Source organism: Scardinius erythrophthalmus, assembly GCF_964197995.2.
Source record: "Scardinius erythrophthalmus genome assembly, chromosome: 4".
Taxonomy (NCBI): Eukaryota; Metazoa; Chordata; class Actinopteri; order Cypriniformes; family Leuciscidae; genus Scardinius; species Scardinius erythrophthalmus.
The window spans coordinates 34831557-34854827 of record NC_138224.1 but is presented as its reverse complement, the minus strand read 5'-3'; the positions used below and the strand labels follow the sequence as shown (position 1 = coordinate 34854827).

At 38.4% G+C, this 23271-nt stretch overlaps 2 protein-coding genes across 2 annotated transcripts; both read left to right on the top strand.

The window, feature by feature from the left end:
- Window positions 1–583: 583 nt before the first annotated feature.
- On the top strand, window positions 584–7228 carry LOC308689653 (uncharacterized protein). The gene is made up of 8 exons (XM_081363486.1): window positions 584–884; window positions 1849–1965; window positions 2670–2832; window positions 3062–3245; window positions 3911–4006; window positions 5364–5495; window positions 5651–5740; window positions 5863–7228. Exons 2-8 carry the CDS (start codon window positions 1857–1859, stop codon window positions 6616–6618), a joined length of 1530 nt encoding a protein of 509 aa, XP_081219612.1. The 5' UTR covers window positions 584–884; window positions 1849–1856; the 3' UTR covers window positions 6619–7228.
- Window positions 7229–14634: 7406 nt separating this feature from the next.
- On the top strand, window positions 14635–16588 carry LOC308689655 (uncharacterized protein). Its single transcript, XM_081363489.1, has 2 exons — window positions 14635–15282; window positions 15465–16588. Exons 1-2 carry the CDS (start codon window positions 14650–14652, stop codon window positions 15768–15770), a joined length of 939 nt encoding a protein of 312 aa, XP_081219615.1. The 5' UTR covers window positions 14635–14649; the 3' UTR covers window positions 15771–16588.
- Window positions 16589–23271: the final 6683 nt, after the last annotated feature.

Below are 23271 nucleotides of genomic sequence, written 5' to 3'. Positions count from 1 at the left end.
TTATTTCTTTAAAATAAAGATTATTATATGAACTAAGGGGTTTGATTAATTACATTAAGATTGTGATTCCATAATTATATTATAGTGTTCTTTAGTCAATTTATTTATTATTTTAATATTTATGCCCACAAAACATAGCTAGCATTCTGTAATTTATTTAAATGTAATAGTAAAAATAGTAATATACACAAATAAATATTATTTTATGGCTCTTTTAATAAATAAAAGTGTACTTGTAACATATTGCGCTGATTATTGAGGATAAAAAATAATTACATAATTATAATTGCATTACGAATGGCTGTGAATACGGTAAGGCAGTATCAGTGCAGTTTAAGCTCATAGCACGATCATCGGATAACGTTAGCTGTATGCTATGCTATTATCTAAGCTAACTAAAAAACACACGAACAACGAGAAATGTTTAATTTCACAATCTATAGCTTCGGTTAAATACTAGTATATGAAACGTATCATTTAAAATACATTAAATACATTAATGACTCGTTAAAACGTAGTACAAACGTCTTCTATAATAAAATTATTTTGTATGATTTATAACCAGGCACTAAAGCGATTACCCATAAAACGTGATTTGAACCAATCGGATTGCTTGGGTCCTCAGGGTTACCGAATACTATGGGGTTACCGAATACTATACCACACCGGACATACTACTCTGCTCGCGTACTGTTTTTCGCATACTATATAGTAGGGAAGTATTCGATTTCGGACGCAGCTCTAGTTTTATTTGAGTATACTCGACGTCAGTATCGATACGCCCATCCCCCATCCCTACTCCACACGACAGGAGGAGAGAAAGGATCATCAGCACTCGAAGGCCATTTCGGAGTCCGCTGGCAAGACTGGTTTAAATAAAAAAGGTAAGTTATGCCTATGTGACTTAAAGATTTATTCCAGTGTACGGAGCCAATTTGATATGATTTACGTGCAACATGAAAACAGTTAAAAGCATGAAACTTTTTTTTTTTACCAGGTAAAAGCTCACATTTGAACTTGAGTCAGTGCTAAAGTTTAGGTACCTTAGTGCTCATCAAAATAAACGTCACGTTTCTTACAAATAACATCAGTAGTTCTGTTTTAAAAATGAGTTAACCTAGCATACTGCATGTTTTACTCTTCCCTAACTAACATTAAGTCAATTGACTAGATTACTTTTTTTTAGCAGCAGCAGCAGCAGGCACCTGCCTGGTTAAAAGTTGTTTTTATCTTATTTTGAGTAGATTGACTTTAAACCTTTTTACTAAATTTATTCAGTAATCAGCCGTTTTAGCTGTGTTTCAGAATTGTTCTCTATTCAAATTACTGAAACTCAAAACACCTGGCCTTTCAGGTGCATGCACGTGCCGAGCATGCACGTACCTATGGCAAGCCGTTTTAACTTTTATTCATTTCCAGGATACTAATTCTTGATATCAACAATTCAATTTTTACTTGTTAAAATTATATTATTTGATATTAGTTAAGATATTTAGTTATTGATATCAGGAATTAGATTTCTACTATAATAAAGGCAATTTTTGATATCAGAAATTACATTTCCACTACTAACAATGCTAATTCTTGATATCCACAATTAAATTTTCCCTAGTTAAAATGCTAGTTCTTTATATGAACAATTTAATTTCAACTAGTAAAAACTATAATTCTTGATATCATTCAGAAGAGTTATATTTGACAGATTATAGCTCACCTAGTACTTTTTACCTCTTAAAATTACACTCCAGTGATCAAGATTTGGTCGTCTAATGTTAAGATAACATAAATAATTTTAAGTGTAAGATTTATGGGGCTATTGGTCTAAAACGGCACTGTTTTTTATTGTAGGATTTCCAATGGCCACACGAAGAAGGAAATCACCAACAAAGGATGCCATAGAACATGCTGTGAAGGCCCTTGACAAGACAGCAGAGTTAGAAGTGCAATACATTAACTCTTTTAAAGGTATGTGCCTTTGTTATGAATTGTTTTTAATAAATTGCTGTTCTAGCAGAACCCCTTGCCTATACCCTGGGGTTTAGTTTGGAAAATAAATGGAAATTATAGAAATGGCAGTGTATTTCGTTCTCCCATCCTCACGACTATTGATAATTGTCTTTGAATTGGAGTGATAAAGGAAGCGGCATGACATTAGTTCTGGTCTGGTGGGTGTAACTGGATACAGAAGTACAAACCAAAGCTAAAAAATGATTACTCACCTTTGTTTATTGTAGTTATTATAATCTTTTATCAATGGTGTCATTTCATGTATGTACTGATGTGATGAGAAAAAATAGCTCCTGTATATGCAGCTTATAGGGATAATAAAAAAATTATATTTTACTGTTTTTAGACTATTGACCAGCACACATTATATGCAATGCAATATTAATCATGAATAAAAAATGGTATTGAGCAGTATTGAAACTTTGAACTTTCACTGTATATTGCAGTGCAGTGCAAGTAAAATTTTGGATTTGGGTCAAATAAAAAAAAAAACTAGAATTATGAAGATGGGCATGTGTTTGTGTGTGTGTCTTGCACTCTACAAAAATATATGACCCCCCACCCCCCAGTAGACTACTCAAAAAAAAAATTCAAGGTTGGCAGGTCTGTATACTGTAAGTGTAAAGGCTGCAACAGTGTAATGGTATCTGTGTGTGCACTAGGTCTAGGGGTGTTTGCCAAGGCCCCTTTCAGAAAAGGAGACTTTGTGGTGGAGTACAGAGGAGAATTAATCAATTCTGAAGAATCTCAGAGGAGGAGGAGGACATATCACAATAGATGTGGTGTTTTCATGTTTGACTTCTACTGGCAAGAAAAAACATGGTGGTAAGGCTTAGATGGAATTTTTCCTATCAATTGAGTTCATGCCATAAACAAATGTGTGATAAATTATTATTATTTTTTCTTGTTTTTTTTTGCAACTTTAGCCATCATTTAGCAGCTTGTGTTGTGTATCTGAAGTTTTCTTTTTGAGGACTGATGAAAAAAAATTGCAATCATAATGTAATTTTATTAAGCCTAATCTGTACTTTTTTGGTTTGTCACCTTTCCAAAGTGTTGATGCAGCTAGAGAAGATGGCAGCCTGGTTAATGATAGCCACAAGCATGCAAACTGCAAAATGAAGATGGTCATAACAGAGGGCAAACCACACCTCTGCCTATTTGCCTTGAAGGACATTAATGAAGGAGAAGAAATAACATATGACTATGGTGGAACTGATTGGCCTTGGAGGAAACAGGTTTGTCAAAAATGTGTTGCTGTTCCGGTAAAAACTGATTGTGAATATTGGCTTTGTTGTAAAAAAGTCAGAATGGTATATTTATTTTACCCAGATTTAAACCAATACTGGTATTTCTGCCTCAGATTAGTTTTGCCTAGTTCAGGATAACTTGTAAACAATGTTTAAAAGATTGAATCATCAAATCATCATCTAAAAAAACAAATCAATTTAAAACATTTTATAGATATACATTGTGTATATTACACTTACCTCAAGTGTCCTAACACAACCACAGTTCCTTTGTACCTATTATTGAAACTTCTAAAGTCTAAACATATACATTCTACAACATGTGCCATTGAACTTGAGATCAGTTTGCTTTCTCCAAGTCGTACTAGCTGTTGGCTACAGGTGAATTCAGTCCTGCCACACTTCACTGTTACTACTTCCTCAACTGTAATGGTTACAGCTGTCTTATAGCAGGCAACATACATATGACAGAAATCACAGCCAACTTGAACCCATCAAAAGTAACTTGGATTTAGCCTCAGCAACAGGAAACATGTAAACATTGCCACCACATGCGTGTCTCCTGTCTCTCACATGTGTTTATGTTGTGTTTGCACTGAAGTAATGCTAAGGCTGAACATCTACTCCATAATAATGTTTAACTCATTCTTCAGGAGGACAAACAATCGGATGCCACTGAGTCTTTTGAGGCTGACATCTTCAGAACAACTGAGCAGACTCCTCAGAGGTCGTCCAGCTTCAAGACACAGGTACTAGTTTCTCTCTTTTACGGTCTTTCACTGGTGCAGACTTTAGTAATACCATTCCAACAAAAACTTGGCCAAAGATATGCCCATTTACACAGTAGAAAGAGAAGGCTTCAGGAAGCTTCTGAATGCACTGGACAAACGATATGCACCTACTTTTCACAGATAGCTGTCCTGCAGTTATATTTTTGTCTTTTTTGAACAACATCTGTGCTTTTGTCAGTGGTCCCGTTTAAACGTCTGTTAAAAGCAGGCTGTCATTTCACCAGCTACAGCTACGTAGAAGAATGATAAATGCCCAGGAAGTTCTGCCAGTGACATGAGTGAAGGAGAATTGGATGAGAGAGATATTACGGCAGGCATGGGTGCATAATTCTGTGTGCGTGTGTGTGTGTGTGTGTGTGTGTGTGTGTGTGTGTGTGTGTGTGTGAAAGAGAAAAAGAGAGAGCGCTCGTTTTATTTATTCTCATAGCAAGGCAAACTAAGTTATTATTACCAAAACTTTGTTATGGCAAGGCTAGCAGACCCAAGTGCAGGACTAAGAATGGGATTAGTTACAAAAGAGGAATATTTATTGCAGGGTTAAAAGGATCTAATATTGTGTGGGTGAAGAGTGAGGCAGAGTGAAAATAGATGCATGCCGACCCGAGTTGGTGGCTGCTGTTCAGAGCAGGGATAACCGTAGCTGAGAGTCCAGAGTGAGAGAGTCTGATCCAGTAGATCCAGAGCAGAATCCGGGAATAGTTTAGCTGGGCGGGAGTCCAGGCGGAGAGCAGACGGGATTCTTAACACTTAACTAAACAATGCGTTATTATGCATAATTCACTTTTAACTTTTATTATAGCAAGTAAATGCTCTTCCTCTACAATCGGCCTAATATAATTATTTAAATGTGTTCATTATATTGTTGAAGCCTACAGTTTAGCCTATTGATTAATGTTAAAATGTAGGCTATATATGACTGTTTTGATCTGTAATGAAATTAAGCATTTAACATAGCTGAGGGCTTCATTTTGTTTTCCCTTTGATGTGAACTGGAGCGTTACGTTCACTGCTGTGAGCGGAGGTCAGGCGCGTGGAAAAAAAACCCTCCAATATTTGAATCTTAATTTGAAAATCGAATGTTTACCCAACAATGAAATATTCAGGTTCAGCCCTAGTCGTTTCCACTTCTAAAAGTGCAGTGTTGTCCTTGCTATATATTTAAACCATTTTAATGCCACATGTCTGTTTTATTGAAAAATATGAAGATTAAGTGTGGTTTTCCAATGTTTTTGAAATACCATTTGATGTACATAGGTATACATTTATGTATGTGTGTTGTCATTCATATCTTATGTCTTTCTTTGATGTTCTATAGTGCTCACACGATCCAGAACCCTTACTTTCAATGAACAAAGTTGGAATGAATCCTTCCCTGGTAGACTACACAGATTCTGATGAATCTCAGAGTCCAAGCACAAATCATGACCAGTTTAATTCAAGCTGCCAGGTATTGTTTTTTTGAGCATTTGCATGTATTTGTACAGGAATGGGTACCGAAATATAGTATCAATAAGCTCAGACATTATTGGTTCTGCTTTCAGTACCTATTTTTCCCTTGTCCTTGGGTTTAAATGTTAATTACATATCTTTTCAACACTCTAGACATGGTGTCCGACTTCTGAGTTCGAACTAAGCCTCACCCACCAGGACAGAGATTATATTCCAAGGCTGAGGAGGACCAAAAGCATACAGGTAAGCAACTCAAAATGTAGAAGATGGATGTACATACTTAACATACTTAGCATCTTGTACGTAACAGAAAAGTAATGTTTAATCAGTGTGCTGACTTCGACTTCACTTTTTCTTTTCTGAAGATGAACAGAAAGGTTGAGTTTGCTTCAGATGAGCTTTTTGACCTCAGCTCAGGCAGCAGTGGAGAGGAATATATTCCTCAGAGTAGTGAGGATTCATCTGAAGGTACAGACACAAGTGAAGTCATTCAACCAGTCAATCATAAAGAGAGCAAGCTTAGATTTCCAATCCTAGGGAAGTATGCTGACATCCGAGAACTGCACGATGCGCCTTCAAAGCAAATCCTTAACAGAGGACGCTCACCTTCAAGAAAAGCGGGCAAATCTGGTATGAGACGTAAAAGGCGATGTTCAAGCAGTTCAAGACGTGCATCCTACCCTACAACACAAGCAAGTAGTGGTCACTCAACAAAACGGAGTGGAGGGGGAGACCCTGAATCTGTATTACAGAATACAACACCTGATCTGGAGAAAGATCTTCCTGACAGTGCCTCTTCCCTCCATACAGAAGAAGTAGCTGATGGTTCACTTTCCATAGCTGCTGTCTGTAAAAAGGAGGATGGGTCAAGAATGTACAACAAAAAGCAATACTGTTTGTACTGTAGGGAGGGATTTGTAAAAATGGCAAGGCATTTGGAGCGTGCTCATAAAGATAATCCAGAGGTTGCACAGGCTCTGTCCTTTCCAAAAGGCTCCAAAGAAAGACGAATGCATATGGAATATTTGAGAAACGGGCAACTTTGCACACAATGTGGATGTATTAACCCTCTGGGGACCAAGGTGTCTTTGGGGCCCTTGAGATGTTCTGACATGCCTTGACATTTGTGCTTTTTTCAGTTATTTATAAACATGTTAATGACAAAGGTGTAAATTCACTCTATATAGCACAAACAGGGCTACGATAATATGCGAGCAACTTGTATGTAGATGTTTGTATTTTTAAGAGAATCATGTTTATGCGGGGTTATTGGAAAAAATAAAAATGAAAGTTGCTGAATTAAGACCACAAAACACATATTAAATATGTGTCCACAAGACTTTTGACTAATGGATGTGGTCCCTTTGAGTTCTAGCTTCAAAATTATATGAAAATAGTCTTGCTTTATCGTTCACAAAAAAAAATACATTGATTTAAATGGTGTAAAACAGGTTTTGCTTGGAAAGCCAATATGCGAGGGGGAGGAGCAGTTTACACCTTGTCCCACCCACTCTGCATAATGACTCTGGCTAATGAGCCATTCTTTCAGGTGTGACACTGACTGAGCCACAATGCAAGGACAAAGGATGTATTTAGAAGAAGACTTATATTGACCATTTAAGATTTTGCTTACATCTCTCTTGTAAATATGTTTTGCTATTTTATTAAAAATGTTACAATTACAACAATAATTACAATTTCAACAATATTTCAAGTGTACTCTTTCTTTGTAAAAAAGAAAAAGAAAAAAGATTATAGGCCTACATTTTATCATGTGTATTCATTAGTTTGAATATAGCCAACATTGGAACATCTAACATCTTAGTCTATGACTTTATTTTTGACAAATATATATATATATATATATATATATATATATATATATATATATATATATATATATATATATATATAAAACGTTAGATATGAGCAGAAATTGCTAAACAAAAGCTTATTTTATGTGGCAGTATATTTTACAGTAGCCTAAAAACTGTACCCAAATCTAGTCAACAAGTGACTGACTGTAACGTTGTTTTTATGAAATATTAGGGCATATAAATGCTAATTTGCAGTTTAATACGTTGCTTATACAAATACATTTTATTTCAACATATTCCAGTCGATTTTTACTCATCTCAGTAGGCTATAGCAAAACAGTTTATTCTTTCACACACAGACGCGCGATTTATATTTAGGCTAAACAGTCTTTACAAATATGTACCCTTCATTCATCTCACAGAAAGGCGAGTCATATTATAGAAATGCGATTCATCTTTTTGCGGTTTGCATAGGCCTACACTAACGTTATTCCATAACGTTATTCCACACTTGAGAAAAGAAAACAGCCTACCTCACTCCTCAGCGGGATCTGCTCCTCATATCAGGATATATTGTTCCTCATATCAGCACTGTTCTGAGGAATCTTTTCTCCATAAGGTAGGCTATATTATGCCTCACTCGATCGCGACGTGCTTTGTTTACAGCTGATGTGGGCGTTTCACAGATCTTCAATAGTTCTCAGAATCGCGACGTGCTTTGTTTACAGCTGATGTGGGCGTTTCACAGATCTTCAATAGTTCTCAGAATTTGCGTTTGAATAGCACGCGCTCTCCGGGGAGTGGTCACATTACTGTGAATTAGCTCGTAATGAGGTCGACTGGAGTCGCTCTCTTTTTATACAGATTACAGAAGATGAGAATATTTGTTTTTTATATAAGTTACTTCATTTAACAGATGCGATCTCAAGCTTTATGCCCGTGGGTCTGTTTGCCTGTTTGACTGAATTTTCGCGGAGTTATAGATCATTTTCGAACGCGTTTCAAATGGGAGTTTACTGACAGTGAGAAGGCAGAAATCGCATCATGTTAATTTTTCTTTATTTGTCAAAAAGCAAAACACTTTATTTTTATTGTGAGTATACAGAAAAAAAATAGAAACTGAACAGGATCGATTGATGTATTACACGAAAATGAAAGATCAAAATTAACAGAGCATTTAGTGTTTATTTTCATTGCTAAAAAAAAAAAACGAGCAAAACGCGCGGGCGCGTTTTTGGTCCCCAGAGGGTTAAATGCTGGTGTTGGAAATCTTGTTCCTTGCAAGCAACCAAGGAAGGATTGTCAAGCACAGAATTTCCTGCATTGTATACATTGTCATGGTTTCTTCACAAAGAACGTTCTTTGGCGGCACATGATGACCTGCAAGTTCAAGCCGAGTGTTCGACGAAAACCTGGCAAAACTCGTGTCCAGGCCCTCTGCGCATTTGCTGTACCTCCACCACCTGGTGTCAAGGTGGAATTTTGGAAGCTGCTAAACAACATGGTTCAAGATGAAGTTTATTCTGTACTGAAATCGGATGTCGGTATCATGGAGTATGGTGAGCATTTGTATAACAGGCTTGGATATGATGTTGGCAAACATGAATACATCCGTCAGAAACTGAGAGAGCTAGGAAGGCTTCTGATATGCTCAAGAAAAACCACTTCCTTGAAGACCATTAAAGATCACATCAAACCTGCCAATTTTATGCAAGTTGTGGAATCAGTAAAACACCTAGCAGGCTATGACAGTAAAACCCATGCATACAGGTGCCCAAGTCTAGCTCTCAAAATTGGACACAACTTGACAAAGATTTCAATGCTTCTTGAAAGCCGTGCAAATCTACAGAACGACTACAGTGCTGCAAAAGATACTCGTACATTCCGCAGAGTGTATGAAACCAGATGGAATGAACTGATATCAGCTGCATCACTGAGAACACTTCAGGAGTCTAAGTGGAATACTCCTCTGTTGCTTCCATTCACAAAAGATGTCCAGACTCTCCATTCGTATTTGGATGTGCAACAACAAGATCTTCACAGTGAACTGTCTACAGAGGCATCCCCCCAGACGTGGGCAAAACTGGCAAAGGTCATTTTGGCACAAGTCATTTTGTTCAATCGACGAAGAGCTGGGGAGGTGTCAAAAATGACCCTTTCTGCATATGTATGTCAAAATCCATCAGACCCACATAAAGATGTGAATGAAGCCCTCTAAGATCTAGAGGAGAAACTCTGTCAGCATTTCAGCAGGATTGAGATAAGAGGAAAAAGGGGAAGAAAAGTTCCTGTGCTTTTGACCCCAGTGATGAAGCAAGGACTAGATCTGCTTGTCGGCACACGGCAGGAATGTGAGGTTCCTCGGGAGAACGTATACCTATTTGCAAGACCATCCGCTTTGACCTGTTACCGTGGGTCTGATTGCCTTCGACACTTTGCCAAGGTCTGTGGTGCAAAAAGTCCTGAAAGTCTCACTACTACAAAACTACGCTAACAAACAGGAACACTGTGTCAAGTTCTCAACCTCAGTAATACAGAGCTGGATCAGTTAGCGGATTTTCTTGGCCATGACATTAGAGTGCACCGGCAGTTCTATAGACTTCCTGAAGGCACCCTCCAACTTGCAAAAATTAGCAAAGTCCTCATGGCTCTGGATCAGGGACGCCTGGCAGAATTCAAGGGCAAGACACTGGATGACATTAACATTGATCCGGAAGGTACTTATTATTAGGACTGTCAATTAATTAAAATATTTATTGTCCATAATTCACTCACGATTATTTGCAGATTAATAGTGCATTTTTTTTATCTGTTCTAAATAAACCTTAAAGGGATATTTTTCAGCATGACATGTTTTTATGTTTCTGCTTGTCAAGTTGCTTGCAGCTGGTTTTAGAACAAAGATGTGACCTGTTTCAACTGCAATTCAGCTTGTCAAAAGAGTCACAAAGTTATCTTGCACACGAACTCTGTTTCTGATTCTATACAAAAAGCCACGGTCAGAACAGATGCATGAAGAGTCGTTGCTATGGAACGCTGTCTGGTACTGTTGCAGCAGTGTAGGTTTTAGAAAGTTGCAGACCGGTACGTTGCCGGGAGTTGCAAGTCACAAATCTTTGGTGTGAACTGGCCCATTTCTGCTCAAGGAGATTTGTTTCTGCTCGCCATACACAGCGGTACTGCTGCACCTCTTCGACGGTCATAATTACTGAACGCGCATGCATTAATCATGTGTGGGGCCGCAGTTAAAATAATTTTAGTAATCAAGTATTCTATAGATTATTACATCGATTTGTTGAGTAATCGTATAAGAAATACTTTTGCTTGGCAGCAACACAAACTCACCGCCCAACCAGGCGGAGAACAATAACAATAAACGTACATGTATACAAAAAAATTGTGCCGTTAAAAGAAATTTGCGTTAATTCGTTATCACGTTAACTTTGAAAACCCTACTTATTTAATTTTTCTTGTCAGATTTCAACATGAACACTTAATGTCTCATACATGTTTTTCTTTGCCGTAATTGGGAGCGTGTCAGGATCGAATGAATTACATTGTGCTTTCACTAACAGTCATTTTTTTCCCTCCTACCTCCCCCCCCAACCCCCCACAGAAAATGTGCTCATGGACAGCGAACACGAGTCAGAGTCAGGTACGTATTTTACATATGATCCTAAATCTGACCATGTTTATGTGTTAATGGATAACCACAAATGTCGATTTACTATATGGATGTCCCAAACCAGGCTTTTTTTCTCTTAAATATTATCTGCTAATGTCTAGTCCAATCTGATACTTTTACCTAAATATTGATTAAATATGTATCTGAAACAATGGGAAATAACAGCTATAGAATACTGACTCTGACACACCTTTTCTTCTAGCTACTTGATCCAAATACTTAAGGTCCTTGTTCAAAAATCTTAATTTGATAAACTGTAATTACTGATGTAATATGAATGATTAACTTGGAGAATGTCATTCGCCAAAATTGTGAATGTGAATTTTTCACATACATTTTCTCACTTTTGCATCACTAGCAGACTGTTGGACAAAACAGAGTTCAGTCAACAAACACAGTACAGTTATGAAAGTGTCAGAGTTTGAAATCTCCATTAAAATAATGCCCAGATTGGCCTTGATACCGATTATATATTTAGGATCCGCTTGGGCCATCTCTAATATACTGTTGTATGACTAATACGTCTTAATTGTTATTTTCTGCATTTTGTGTTTTTCTGGTTTTCAGAGAGTCAGGTTACAACTACTCAGAGGGAAGAGAATGACACAGCAGTGCCAGATGTCAGTCATAGCAAGTCCCAAAAGAGGGATAAAGGTTAACTTTTTAGATATCAATTATTTACATTTTGATCAATATGCCCTTTGTCTGATTCATATCAAACTTTGTTACTGTATTGTCTTTAAAGATTGACAGCTGTAGATATCGCTTCTGTCACACCTTATTTTGTTCTAGCTACTTGATCCAAATACTTAAGGTCCTTGTTCAAAATTTTTAATTTGATAAACTGTAATTACTGATATAATATGAATGATTAACTTGGAGAATGTCATTACTGAAATATACATGTTCAGCTACAATGAGGACATCTCACACCTTGTTGGAACTACAGAAACACTCAGATGGTACAGTTGTCTTAGAGTGGAGCTTCCTCACAGAGTGTCACTCACTGGTGCGCCCATGTTGTGAATGTGAATTTTTCACATACATTTTTTCACTTTCATATGCAGACAAATGTTGTACTGTACAGCGTGGCTGTTGTAAAGAAGAATAGCGTTGCATCACTAGCAGACTGTAGTGGACAAAAGGAGTTCAGTCAACAAACACAGTACAGTTATGAAAGTGTCAGAGTTTGAATGCTCTATTAAAAAATGCCCAGATTGGCCTTGATACCGATTATATATTTAGGATCCGCTTGGGCCATCTTTTAATTTACTGTTGTATGACTAATACGTCTGAATTGTTATTTTCTGCATTTTGTGTTTTTCTGGTTTTCAGAGAGTCAGGTTACAACTACTCAGAGGGAAGAGAATGACACAGCAGTGCCAGATGTCAGTCATAGCAAGTCCCAAAAGAGGGATAAAGGTTAACTTTTTAGATATCTCAAAATTATTTACATTTTGATCAATATGCCCTTTGTCTGTTTCATGTCAAACTTTGTTACTGTATCTTAAAGATTGACTGCTAAAAACTGTAATGTTTATGTGCCACATTCTTTTTGTTATAACCAACCTGTACAGGTCGTCAGCCTTTCAAGAGAAAGATGTGGGAGAAAGAGGAGATCCTTGCTGTTGAGAAGCACATGATGTCCTTCATCACTTCATGCCGTGTTCCGGGAAAAAGTGACTGTGATAAGTGCCTTGAACTGGAGAAAGTAGCACTTAAAAACAGAAATTGGCTGGCCATTAAGTTCTACATTAAGAATCGAATCACAGCTCTCAAGAACAAAGTTTAAAATGTTTCTGTTGGCACTTGTTATGCTTGTTATGTCACGTTTAAATTATAACGTGTTGTTCATTTAAGACGTTGTTGAATTTTGGAATTAGATAGGTGGTACCCAGCACTAAGAAATGTTAAAGGGATAGTTCACCCAAAAATGAAAATTCTGTCAGTAATTACTCACCCTCATGTTGTTCCAACCCCGTAAGACCTTCGTTCATCTTCAGAACACAAATGAAGATATTTTTGATTAAATCTGAAAGCTGTCTCACTCCTCCGTAGGCTTCTAAGGGATTGAAACTTACCAACCCAGAAAAGTTATTAAAGACATCGTTAGTATAGTCCAAGTGACTACAGTGGCTTAATCTTAAGTTTGTAAAGCGACAAGAATACTTTTTGTGTGCAAAAAACCCCAGACTTTATTCCACTATTCATTTCCTTCTCTCTGGGCCTCGAGTGAGTTCACATAGTATAACATTGTAGCGCTTCTGTGTTGTACATCACACACATGACCAGCGTCGGCCAATAGTGTGATGTGTATAACACAGAAGCGCTGCGCTAAAACACTATGTGAACTCACTCGAGGCCCAGAGAGAAGGAAATGAATAGTTGAATAAAGTCGTTATTTTTGTTTGTTTTTTGCTCACAAAAAGTATTCTCGTCGCTTTATAAATTTAGGATTAAGCCACTGTAGTCACTTGGACTATATTAACGATGTCTTTAATAACTTTTCTGGGCTAGCAAGTTTCAATCCCTTAGAAGCCTACGGAGGAGTTAGACAGCTCTCAGATTTAATCAAAAATATCTTCATTTGTGTTCCGAAGATGAACGAAAGTCTTACGGGGTTGGAACAACATGAGGGTGAGTAATTACGGACAGAGTTTTCATTTTTGGGTGAACTAACCCTTTAAGATGTTGCTTGTAAAAAGAGCCTGTGAGTGTTTAATGGAGTTAAGACGACTCAATATTCCAGCAGTTGAAATTAAAATTTTGCAGTCAGTCTATTGTTGTTACTATTCGTTGTTACTATTTGTTGGGATTTGTGTCCTGTAAAATGCTGACCTTAATTGTGACCTTTGTGTTACAAGGCTTCACATTGCACTATTGCTAATCACAAACAATCTCAGACATCCTGAAGAAAGGGACTTATTTTCTGACAAAGGGAGTATGGAAACAGTTTACTTCGGTTGCACTTAGCAACTACACAACAGCATGTTGACTAATAATATAATAATATAATAATACTCTACCGGCCAACCTTTTCAACCTTACCAGTATATAATTAGGTTGTATAATTACATAACACCAATTTTGCCAGAAATTATGCTCCAGCAAATATCTTGGCACATGACAGTTGTAATTGGCTCTCAAAGTAAGTTTAACCTGAATGTGTGTCAAGTGGTACCCAGAAGACTGAAAAACCAGATAGTGTGTATATGTGGACCCCATTAATAACTAAATACCTGACAAGTCCCTAGGAATCGGTTCCTAGTCAGGGCACGGAACTCTACTTGGTCTGAATCATCATTTGATGTGACATTGTGTTTATGACCACTCCAGTGTGCTTCCTGATTTTTTTTGCTGCTGTACAACCTTCAGAAAGGGTGGTTCCCAGAATGCATGATCCTGTCAGGTGGACACACAATGCCATAAAGACAAGGATGTCTGTCTGTGTCTGTGTCTGTGTGTACATAATACAGCCCAATGATACAAAAGTATTTTTCTGTTTGTACTAGATTTGTGAAAGCTGGGTTGCCACCTGCACTGCCAGCAACATCCCACTGTCTAAGAGTGACCATCCTGTACTGAGGAAATTTCTGAATGAAAAAGTAATCAATGGTGGCGCCATTCCAGGGTTTCACCAGCTTCAAGAGATGTATTTGGGAGCAGTATATGAGAGGGAAAAAGAGGACCTGAAGACACTTCTTGGCAGAAAACCTCTTGCTGTGATTTTCGATGAGACTCCAGATGTTGAGGGGAGATGTGTCCTGAATATCCTCCTTGCACCACTTGAGAAGGATCATTCTGGGAGGATCTTAGCCTACCTTGCTGATACTGTTTTCCTTGAGCAATGCAATCATTCCACTGTATCCATGGCTGTCGTAAGGTGCCTTCAAGAATACAGCATTAACAACGAGGATGTGATTGTGTTCGACACTGATAATGCAGCCTATATGAAGAAGGCATTCACAGCAGCTCTGCAGTCGTTGTTCCCCAACTCAATACACATCACATGCATGGCACACATTATGAATCTCATTGGCAATACCTTCCGCAAACCTTTTGTTCAGTTGAACAGCTTCATGCTAAGTTTCTCCCAGATGTTCTTCAATGCTGGATCACGGAAGAGAAGATACCTCTGCTTCATGACAAACAAGCTGCCAGAAAAAAAGGCCGTCATGCCTCCAAACCCCTGTGCAACACGCTGGAACTCCTGGTTCTCTGCAGTGCAGTACCACGCACAGCACTTTGGACTGTACAATGAGTTCATAGAGCTGGAAATCGAGGTAAAAACTTCCTTCAAATAATTCCTCAATACAATTAAAACTTCCTTTTCTTCATCTGTTAACCCCATTTGCACATACAAACATGAATAGTTTAGTAAGATCAAAGTAAAAAATTTAATGGCATTGAACATATTGTATGTTTGACCTAATTCCTTTCTTTCTATTTGTGTTTTTATTAATAGGTGTGTAGCAGAAGTGCTCCACAGTCTGTGGAGAGACTCCACGAGATGCTTCAAGACCACGACCTAGCTCAGTCCCTGAATGTCCAGATCAACATCATGGCTGACAAGTGCAAACGCTTCCTAAGTCTTCTCGATATCTTCCAGAGCAGACGTCCTGTGACCACAAAGATCTTCACTTATCTGGAGGATCTGCAGGTGGTCTTTGCTGCCAACAAAGAGCTGCAGTATGAGGCGTGTGCCGAATACTTTGAAGGGTTTAACTTACCTCACACCACAAAGACACAGATCCTCTGCACAGTTGGTTAGGCATATGAAAACGCTGAAGAAAAGCTCAGCAAGTATATGTCACATGGGCAGCCGGCCATTGAGTTTCTCCAGGAGGTCAGGGTGTTTGACCCTCGCCACATCGCATTCCTAGATGACTCTGTAGCAAGCTACAAGGCCATTCCAGGTTTCACTGAAGTGCAGGGTGATGAATTTGATTCTTACTTCAAGACTCTTGGTCCAGCAGCACTCAGAGCTGCACCATCCGGCGTGGTGGATTTGGATGTGTTTTGGGATGGCCTACAGGAGAGACTTCCTGTGCTGAGTTCCTTGGCCAAGCGGTACAAAGATGCTGTCTCAAACTCAGCTGATGCTGAAACCTCAAAGCCTTGGTCTTCCTTTATCATAACCAACGAGTCCGCAGTGGAGCATTTGAGAGGGAGGAGATGGTGGAGGGGGAGGAGATGGAGGAGATGGACGTTGAGGGAGAGGGGATGGAGGATGAGGATGGCGAATGATTGGCCAGTGTTAGAGGCTACGTAGTTAGTTTTATTCAGGAGTTTATACAACTTTACAGTTGTAAGATTGCACTTTTTAGTTAGTAGTATGTAAATTTACGTTACTGTAAGACTGTACTGTTACTGTACTGTACTGTTACTGTATTGCTTACGTTACTGTGGATTCGAAGCACTTATTTTAACAAGATGTCTGTTTTGTTCAGCTACCTCTGTTAAACAGGAAGCACACATTTTATTTTTTTATATTTTATTTATTCATTTTTAAGCTACAGAACTTGTTCGACTCAATGTTTTGTAAGTTTGAGCCATGTGTTTATTAAGGTCTGAAATAAAACAAGATGAGAACTTAAATATTCCCAGTACTTTATGCGATGTAGTATGCTTGCTCATAGGAAGTAATAAGAAATGACTCTTTACATTAAAGTAATAGCCTAGTGAGAACAGGGTGTTGGGGGAATCACTTTTTTCTCTCTTTTTCATCAAACCGCAGTTTTTGCAAGTTCCCGCAATTTTTGCAAGTTCCCGCAATTTCATCGCATAAAATTGCATAAATATCCCACATATTCAATCGCATTTTTTAAGAAAACGTGCCGCATAATCAAGGATTTTTGCCCGCAACAATCACAAAAAAACGCCGCGTTTTTCTGGAGGGACTGAAAGAGGCACCAGTCTATGTCAGGGGTATGTAGCCAATGTATGATTTTTTGAACATTTGCGGCCCAATAATAGTAGCAAAGATTTGGAAAAGCTAAGCCACCTTGGTCTTTAGGTCTTTGTAGTAATTCTAACCGTATTCTAGGCTTTTTCCCATCCCATAACAATGAGATAAAAGCTTTATCGAGGGACTTAAAAAAAGATTTAGGGAGATTAAGTGGGATACACTGAAATAGATAAAGAAATTTGGGGAGTATATTCATTTTGATACAGTTCACCTTCCCTGCCAAGGATAGATGAAGTGATTTCCATTTTTTTAGGTCTAATTTAATTTTTTCAAAGAGCTGACAGAAGTTTTCTTGATAGAGGTGCTGCATTTTAAACAAGAGTTTTATGAATTGGCTTACCACAAGTTCTGACGACCTTTACGTCATATTTTGGCCAGTTTTGGCCAGTTTGGCATGCTTCTCATTGTTAGCGGCTGCCCTTTTCACCCGTTCAGTGCTCTTAAAGCTGGGCCAGTACACCATCCCATCATCATACCAATCAACTGGAACAACAGCAATGTCCTTGCTTGCTTGGAACTCAATTAGGTGAAAAGGCATCCTTAATGTGGAAAGAAAGAAAAGGGGTATTTATTAATCATCAAAAAGGAATAACATGACTAAAGCATGCACAAGTGTACAGTGTATACAAATAAGCAAGTAAGATAGCCTGAAAGTTAACTAGAATGGTGCCCCAGGGTGGGAAGAAGTATAAGGAAGGAAAATGTACAGGTCATAATAGTTAGGTAGAACTTAAGCACAACTGTAAAGTAGGGTACTATTGCAATTTTTTGGCAGAATGTGTTGGGGTGTTGTTTCATAAAAAAAATCATTGCATAATGCTAATAATTTAGTGGACTATGTACAGTCCATTGTACTGAGAAAGGTGGGACATGTTAAATTCAGCCAGGGCCGGCCCGTGGCATAGGCAGTATAGGCAAATGCTAAGGGCGCCGGCGCCGTATACCCTAGGGGGGGCGCCAGAGCCGCGTAAGGAACTTTCCGCTTTTATTGTAATTCATTAACACTGCAAGGAGTGGAGCAATAATGGGATTTACATGGCACTGACTTTCTTTCTTTCTTTTTTTTGTGATCAAATTTTTCTAATGGCATTGACTTTCTCTTATAAATTCTTACTTTAACGTGACCAGGGGGGAGTTGAAGGGATCATACACTTCCACCAATCAGACTTTTTTACCCGCGGCCGCCATTCGTTTTTCGTTTTTATTGCATCAAGAAAAGTTAATATGTCAAAGCGTCCCAAATTATCTGGTGCCCAGGGGAGGAAAAAAAAGAAAAGAAGAGGAGGAAAAAGCGACAAAGACAAATGTAATGTTACAGTAAAGATGATGTTAATGATATTATTTTGATGTTACAGAAAGATGATCAATAATGCCATTAGTCATTAGCATACATGGTGGTTAGCTAACGTTAATCTATAAATAACCAGCGCTATCTGCTAGTTCTAACCAAAATATTAACAGTCAATGGTTCTAACAGATAAGCCTAGCACTATTATTATGGAAAATAGTAATATGAGTACTTTCCTCGGAAAATGTGTAAATATTAGTAATTTAAGGCAGGACCAAAAACACCAATAGAGCTCTTTTTAAGATCATCTTTTCATTTTTTTTATCCAAATTCTTGTAGTATTTCTGTGCCTACTTAAAGATACAAATAGATAAGATAAGATAGATAAGATAAGATACTAATGTCTTATTTTGCACAGTGCCGTATTTCTATTGTATATAAGTTAAGATACTAATGTCTTATTTTGCACAGTGCCGTATTTCTATTGTATATAAGTTAATGTCACTTGTTTACACTTTTCATTTCGGGAGTATTAAAATGTAATAAGTAAGCTATCTACATTGTATTTCATATATTTAGTTAAATAGAAGAATGTCTAAAACAAAGCTATTAAGTTTCTTGTGAGTATATGTACACTAACAGTGCAAGTACTGTACTGCAATGCAAGGGGGCGCCACTTAAAATCTTGCCTAGGGCACCAAATTGGTTAGGGCCGGGCCTGAATTCAGCATAAAATATCATTTCCCCTGGCATTTTATTTCGATGTTTAGAGATTATTCCTTACTCTGCCTTTTACAGGATAATATGTCATCTCATATTTTGAAAATGTGAAATTATGGGTGTAGTCAGTGTATGGAAAAATACCAACTTTGTGAAATACTTACAGCAAATATTCATCCAGACAGAGTAGTGGAAGTCATAGTCAGTAGTCAACTATATTATTAGAGTTTTTAACTTTAACTGATTGTTTAAACTGATTGATTGAACTGATTTGTGTGTTTTTTTTTTTTTTTCATTTAGTGGAGGAGGGGTATGGTCACGAAACCATCCCTGTATGGCAAGGCTACACATTTCTGTTGCAGCGCTGACACTTCAACCGACTTCAGCGCGTCAGATTGATCATTTACGACAAATATTTTCATTCTGTCGGAGTTGAAGGGATATGTATAGAATGGAGACTGCCGGGAAAATTCAGTGTAAATAGCGTACACACCATTATCATTTTGGATAATGTTTTTGATAAGGCACACTTTATCCCCCACCAGAAACATGTTGTCCCCTGTTGTTAATTTGATGGTCCACCTTTCAACTCGCATTTCCCCATATTGCGCATTAACTCCCATGCCAACAACAATTGGGCCCACAAAATGCTCCCTTTTCAGTCTAATGTCATCAGCATCCAATTTGGTAGCTGTAACTTCCGAAAGGCGCCGAATGAGTTGAGCTAAAGGGAACTCAGGTTTTCTAATGAGTTTTTTTATTTTCCCAAGGTGGTTCTCATATGGGAATGCTGAAAAAGAATCCAGACAGCCATGCCTCTTCACCTCGTCTGCCAGGTGGACCAGACAGTGGACATTGTATACAATCTGGTCTGTCCCATACAGCTCACCAAAATGGTTTACAAAAGATTCTAGCATTTGTCCAGCATAGTCAGCAAGGTTGAGATGTTCAGGGCTTATCAAAATAGATATAGCAGTTGACAGGAGCATGAAATTGTGGTACATGTTCTGGTCCAGGAATCCCGCCAGCACCACAGGGCCAGTGTACAGTAAGAACTGTCGGAATTCAGTTGCCTTCCAACGGTCCAACTCCCTAAGCGACCGTGGTCTCCTGGCAAACTCAATTGGCACGTAGGGCCTCATTGACTGCAGTTTGTCTGACATCCTGTCTACTATTAATGCCGGCAGTCTTACAGTTAACGGACCCCGGAGCCAGGTCTGGAGCAGTTTCCTTACAATGCCCAAACACACTAGATGCATATAATCCAAGGGAAACTGCGATACCATGCCAACCTTCACATTTTTAAATGGATGTGGCCCCTCGTGGTGGTGTAGTTCATCAACCTTCATACTGAATGAGATGTCAGTTCTCTGGGGGTGCTCTGATCCAGGGAACGTCATACGCCGGTTCTGGTATTGCCCTGGGTGTAGGCACTTATCCAGTGATGTAGTGGTGCCTGGAGAAGTGGGTATACTCTTAATTTCTGCCTCAATTTTTTTTAAGCGCCCCAGGAAAGGATGAACGCTCTGTGTTATAAACAGTGATGTAAGATAGTCTTGCATACAAGTTCACCCCAAAATGGGCCAGTATAGTATTTACACATTATCACTTAACTTTTGCTGCTTGACTTCACAGAAAAAGGATCATTATAAAATTAATATTAGCCACAGAAGAGGTGCAGTTTTTGTAATTAATACTGGCTTTTAATTATTTATTAATACTAAATAATTATGAATTTTGAGTGACTATTCCTTAGTCCATCCACATATGAAAATTGGACGACTATTCAAGGGATCTATTCAACAATGTCTTTACTGGGCGCAGGGCCATACGCAGGGTTTTATAAAAACCGAGGTCCCAAAAATTATTTTGCTAGGGGGGTTCGGGGGCATGCCCCCTTGAGAAAATATAGATTTTCCTGATATCGACATGTGCATTTTAAGGTGTTTTGAAGGCCAAAATAAATGGACAACAGTAGCTTTAAAAGCATGTCAGTGGGCAGTAGCATGAAGTATTTTATCAGATATTTTTAAACATGAGAATCAGTTTAAATGTCGCAATGAATGATCCACACTACAAAATGGAAATGCAGAATGTTTATGCTTATTGTTGACAATACACAATCACATATTCGAAACGGGAATGGCCTTAAATAAGAAATGGTTCAAGGATTATTTTGCATAGATGTTACATTTCAAACAAACGCCAATGCAATCCTTCTGTGTCCAGACCAGAGGCATATGAGCAATTTATATGAGTATCAAAGATCAGTTTCAGCTACTTTTTCTTTCCTAAATTAATCAATGTTTTTGGACTAATATGTTCATTTAATCAATGGTTCAATTGCTCATTCATAAAGACAGTCACTTGTGCCACCTTCTGGCTTAATGATGCAAGTTGCGCAAACACAGACAAGCGGAATGATACAGAAGCCCTGAACAGTGAAAAGTCTAAGTGCTGATACTGGGGAAATATTCAAATACATTCGAGGTAACGTTATATACAAATACATTTATACATTGTATTTATAATGTATAATGGCAATATATTTAATATGGTGCTTGTGTTGTTAAATTGAGCTTATAGTTTCCACTGTCTTTGATCAAACTGTTTATTTCTGTCGGTCATTTAAAACTTCGATCGAAAAACAGCTGTTCAGTTTAGCTACTTGTATTATCGTTAACTTAAGCGTGAAGCGTCGCGTTGGGATTCGCGCTCGGTTCGCGCTTCTGTGAGTGAACATAAATCCCGCTTGCTTTGATTGGTCTCAAACATTTTGACATTGACGAGCGTGTGTTTGAGTGCTGAAGCAGCTCAGATGAGAAGTTCGGTTATCGTCGCGATGGGCAAATCATTGCAGCACCAAATTAGAGTTAGGCCTAATATTAGGCAATTATTTCACAACTTTCATTATATAGGCTAAACTAAAAACAATTACTGAGGTCCGGACCTCAGGGACCTCAATGGTGGGTACGACCCTGACTGGGTGTTTTCACACGCACATCAGAGGGGATTTAGAAGTGGGTATACGCAATGCCGACTGAACAAGAAGTGGGTATACGCCGTATACCTGCGTATACCCTGCACTACACCACTGAACTTATCGCACCCATGGTAAGCATTATGGGCCTTAGTTTTTTTACAAAGGACCGTGCAGGGGCATCACAGATTACCGTGTGAAGCTTCATTTTAAGGTTCTTATCTCCAATGCAAAACCCAGCCTCTAGCTCCTGTAGTTCATTGACAAAATCAGATAGGAACTCTGTGGCCGAACTAGGTTTTTTCGGTCCACAGTAGGCTCCAATGACCACAGGTTCTTTCATGGGGACGGTAACCAGTAAGCCAAGGATGGGCCACAGCTGTACAGTGGAACTTTTAAATAAAGGTAGACCATCTATATTAATCTGCAGCCCCAATGTCATGCCCTCTGTCAGTGTTTTGGCATATTTGCTTATAGTGGCCTTCAAAGAGGGAGGGATGCCAAAGTGATGGTAGTTCCCCCCAGCCTTCTCCTGAATAGCATAATGTGTTTTTGTCTTGAGAAGGGTCCTACCATCCTTTGGCAGATTGGGATGAGTTATATGGAGTATACTCAAAAGTGCAGTCAGCGCAACAAGGGAAATGCCAAAACTCACTGTCCAGTTGGCAATTTTATCGGAAAGTGATGTTAGGTCATCATCATTTTCAGAATTCGAACCTGATGTCCCATCCCCATCACAATACACATCATCAAAATCTGCCTCCAATTCCATGTCCTCTTCAGTTAACACTTGCACCTCTAGCATTGCATGTGAAGCTGAAGAGGGTGGGGCAGTGTTCTCAGAAAGAACTCTGTCATCTGCCACTATTCCTGTCATGTCCATATCAGTCATGTCTGTCATAATTTGATTAAGCCTTTTTTGAACGTCTACACGTGTCCTTCACCTTACGGTTGATAAGGAGACAGGCACAGTCTTTCTATTCATTTTTGAATGGAAATTTCAAGAAAGACAGGTTGCAGGGTTTTTTTTTCAAGAAAGACAGGTTGCAGGGTTTTTTTTCAAGAAAGACAGGTTGCAATCAGGTGTGTAAAATTGATCTTTGTTTCTAATGTTGTATTTAAATAAATACATTGTTGAATTGTGGTGTTTTCTGTTTCATAGCTACAAACTAGACAAGAACAGAGAAATAGAGCAACATTAAAATTTGGGATGCACTTCTTGATTCGGCCCCATGAATAGGTCTAGATTTACATTGAAAATAAATGTTTAAAAAAATCTCAATCCAGGTGGGATGTTTTATTCGTGCCTTTGTGGA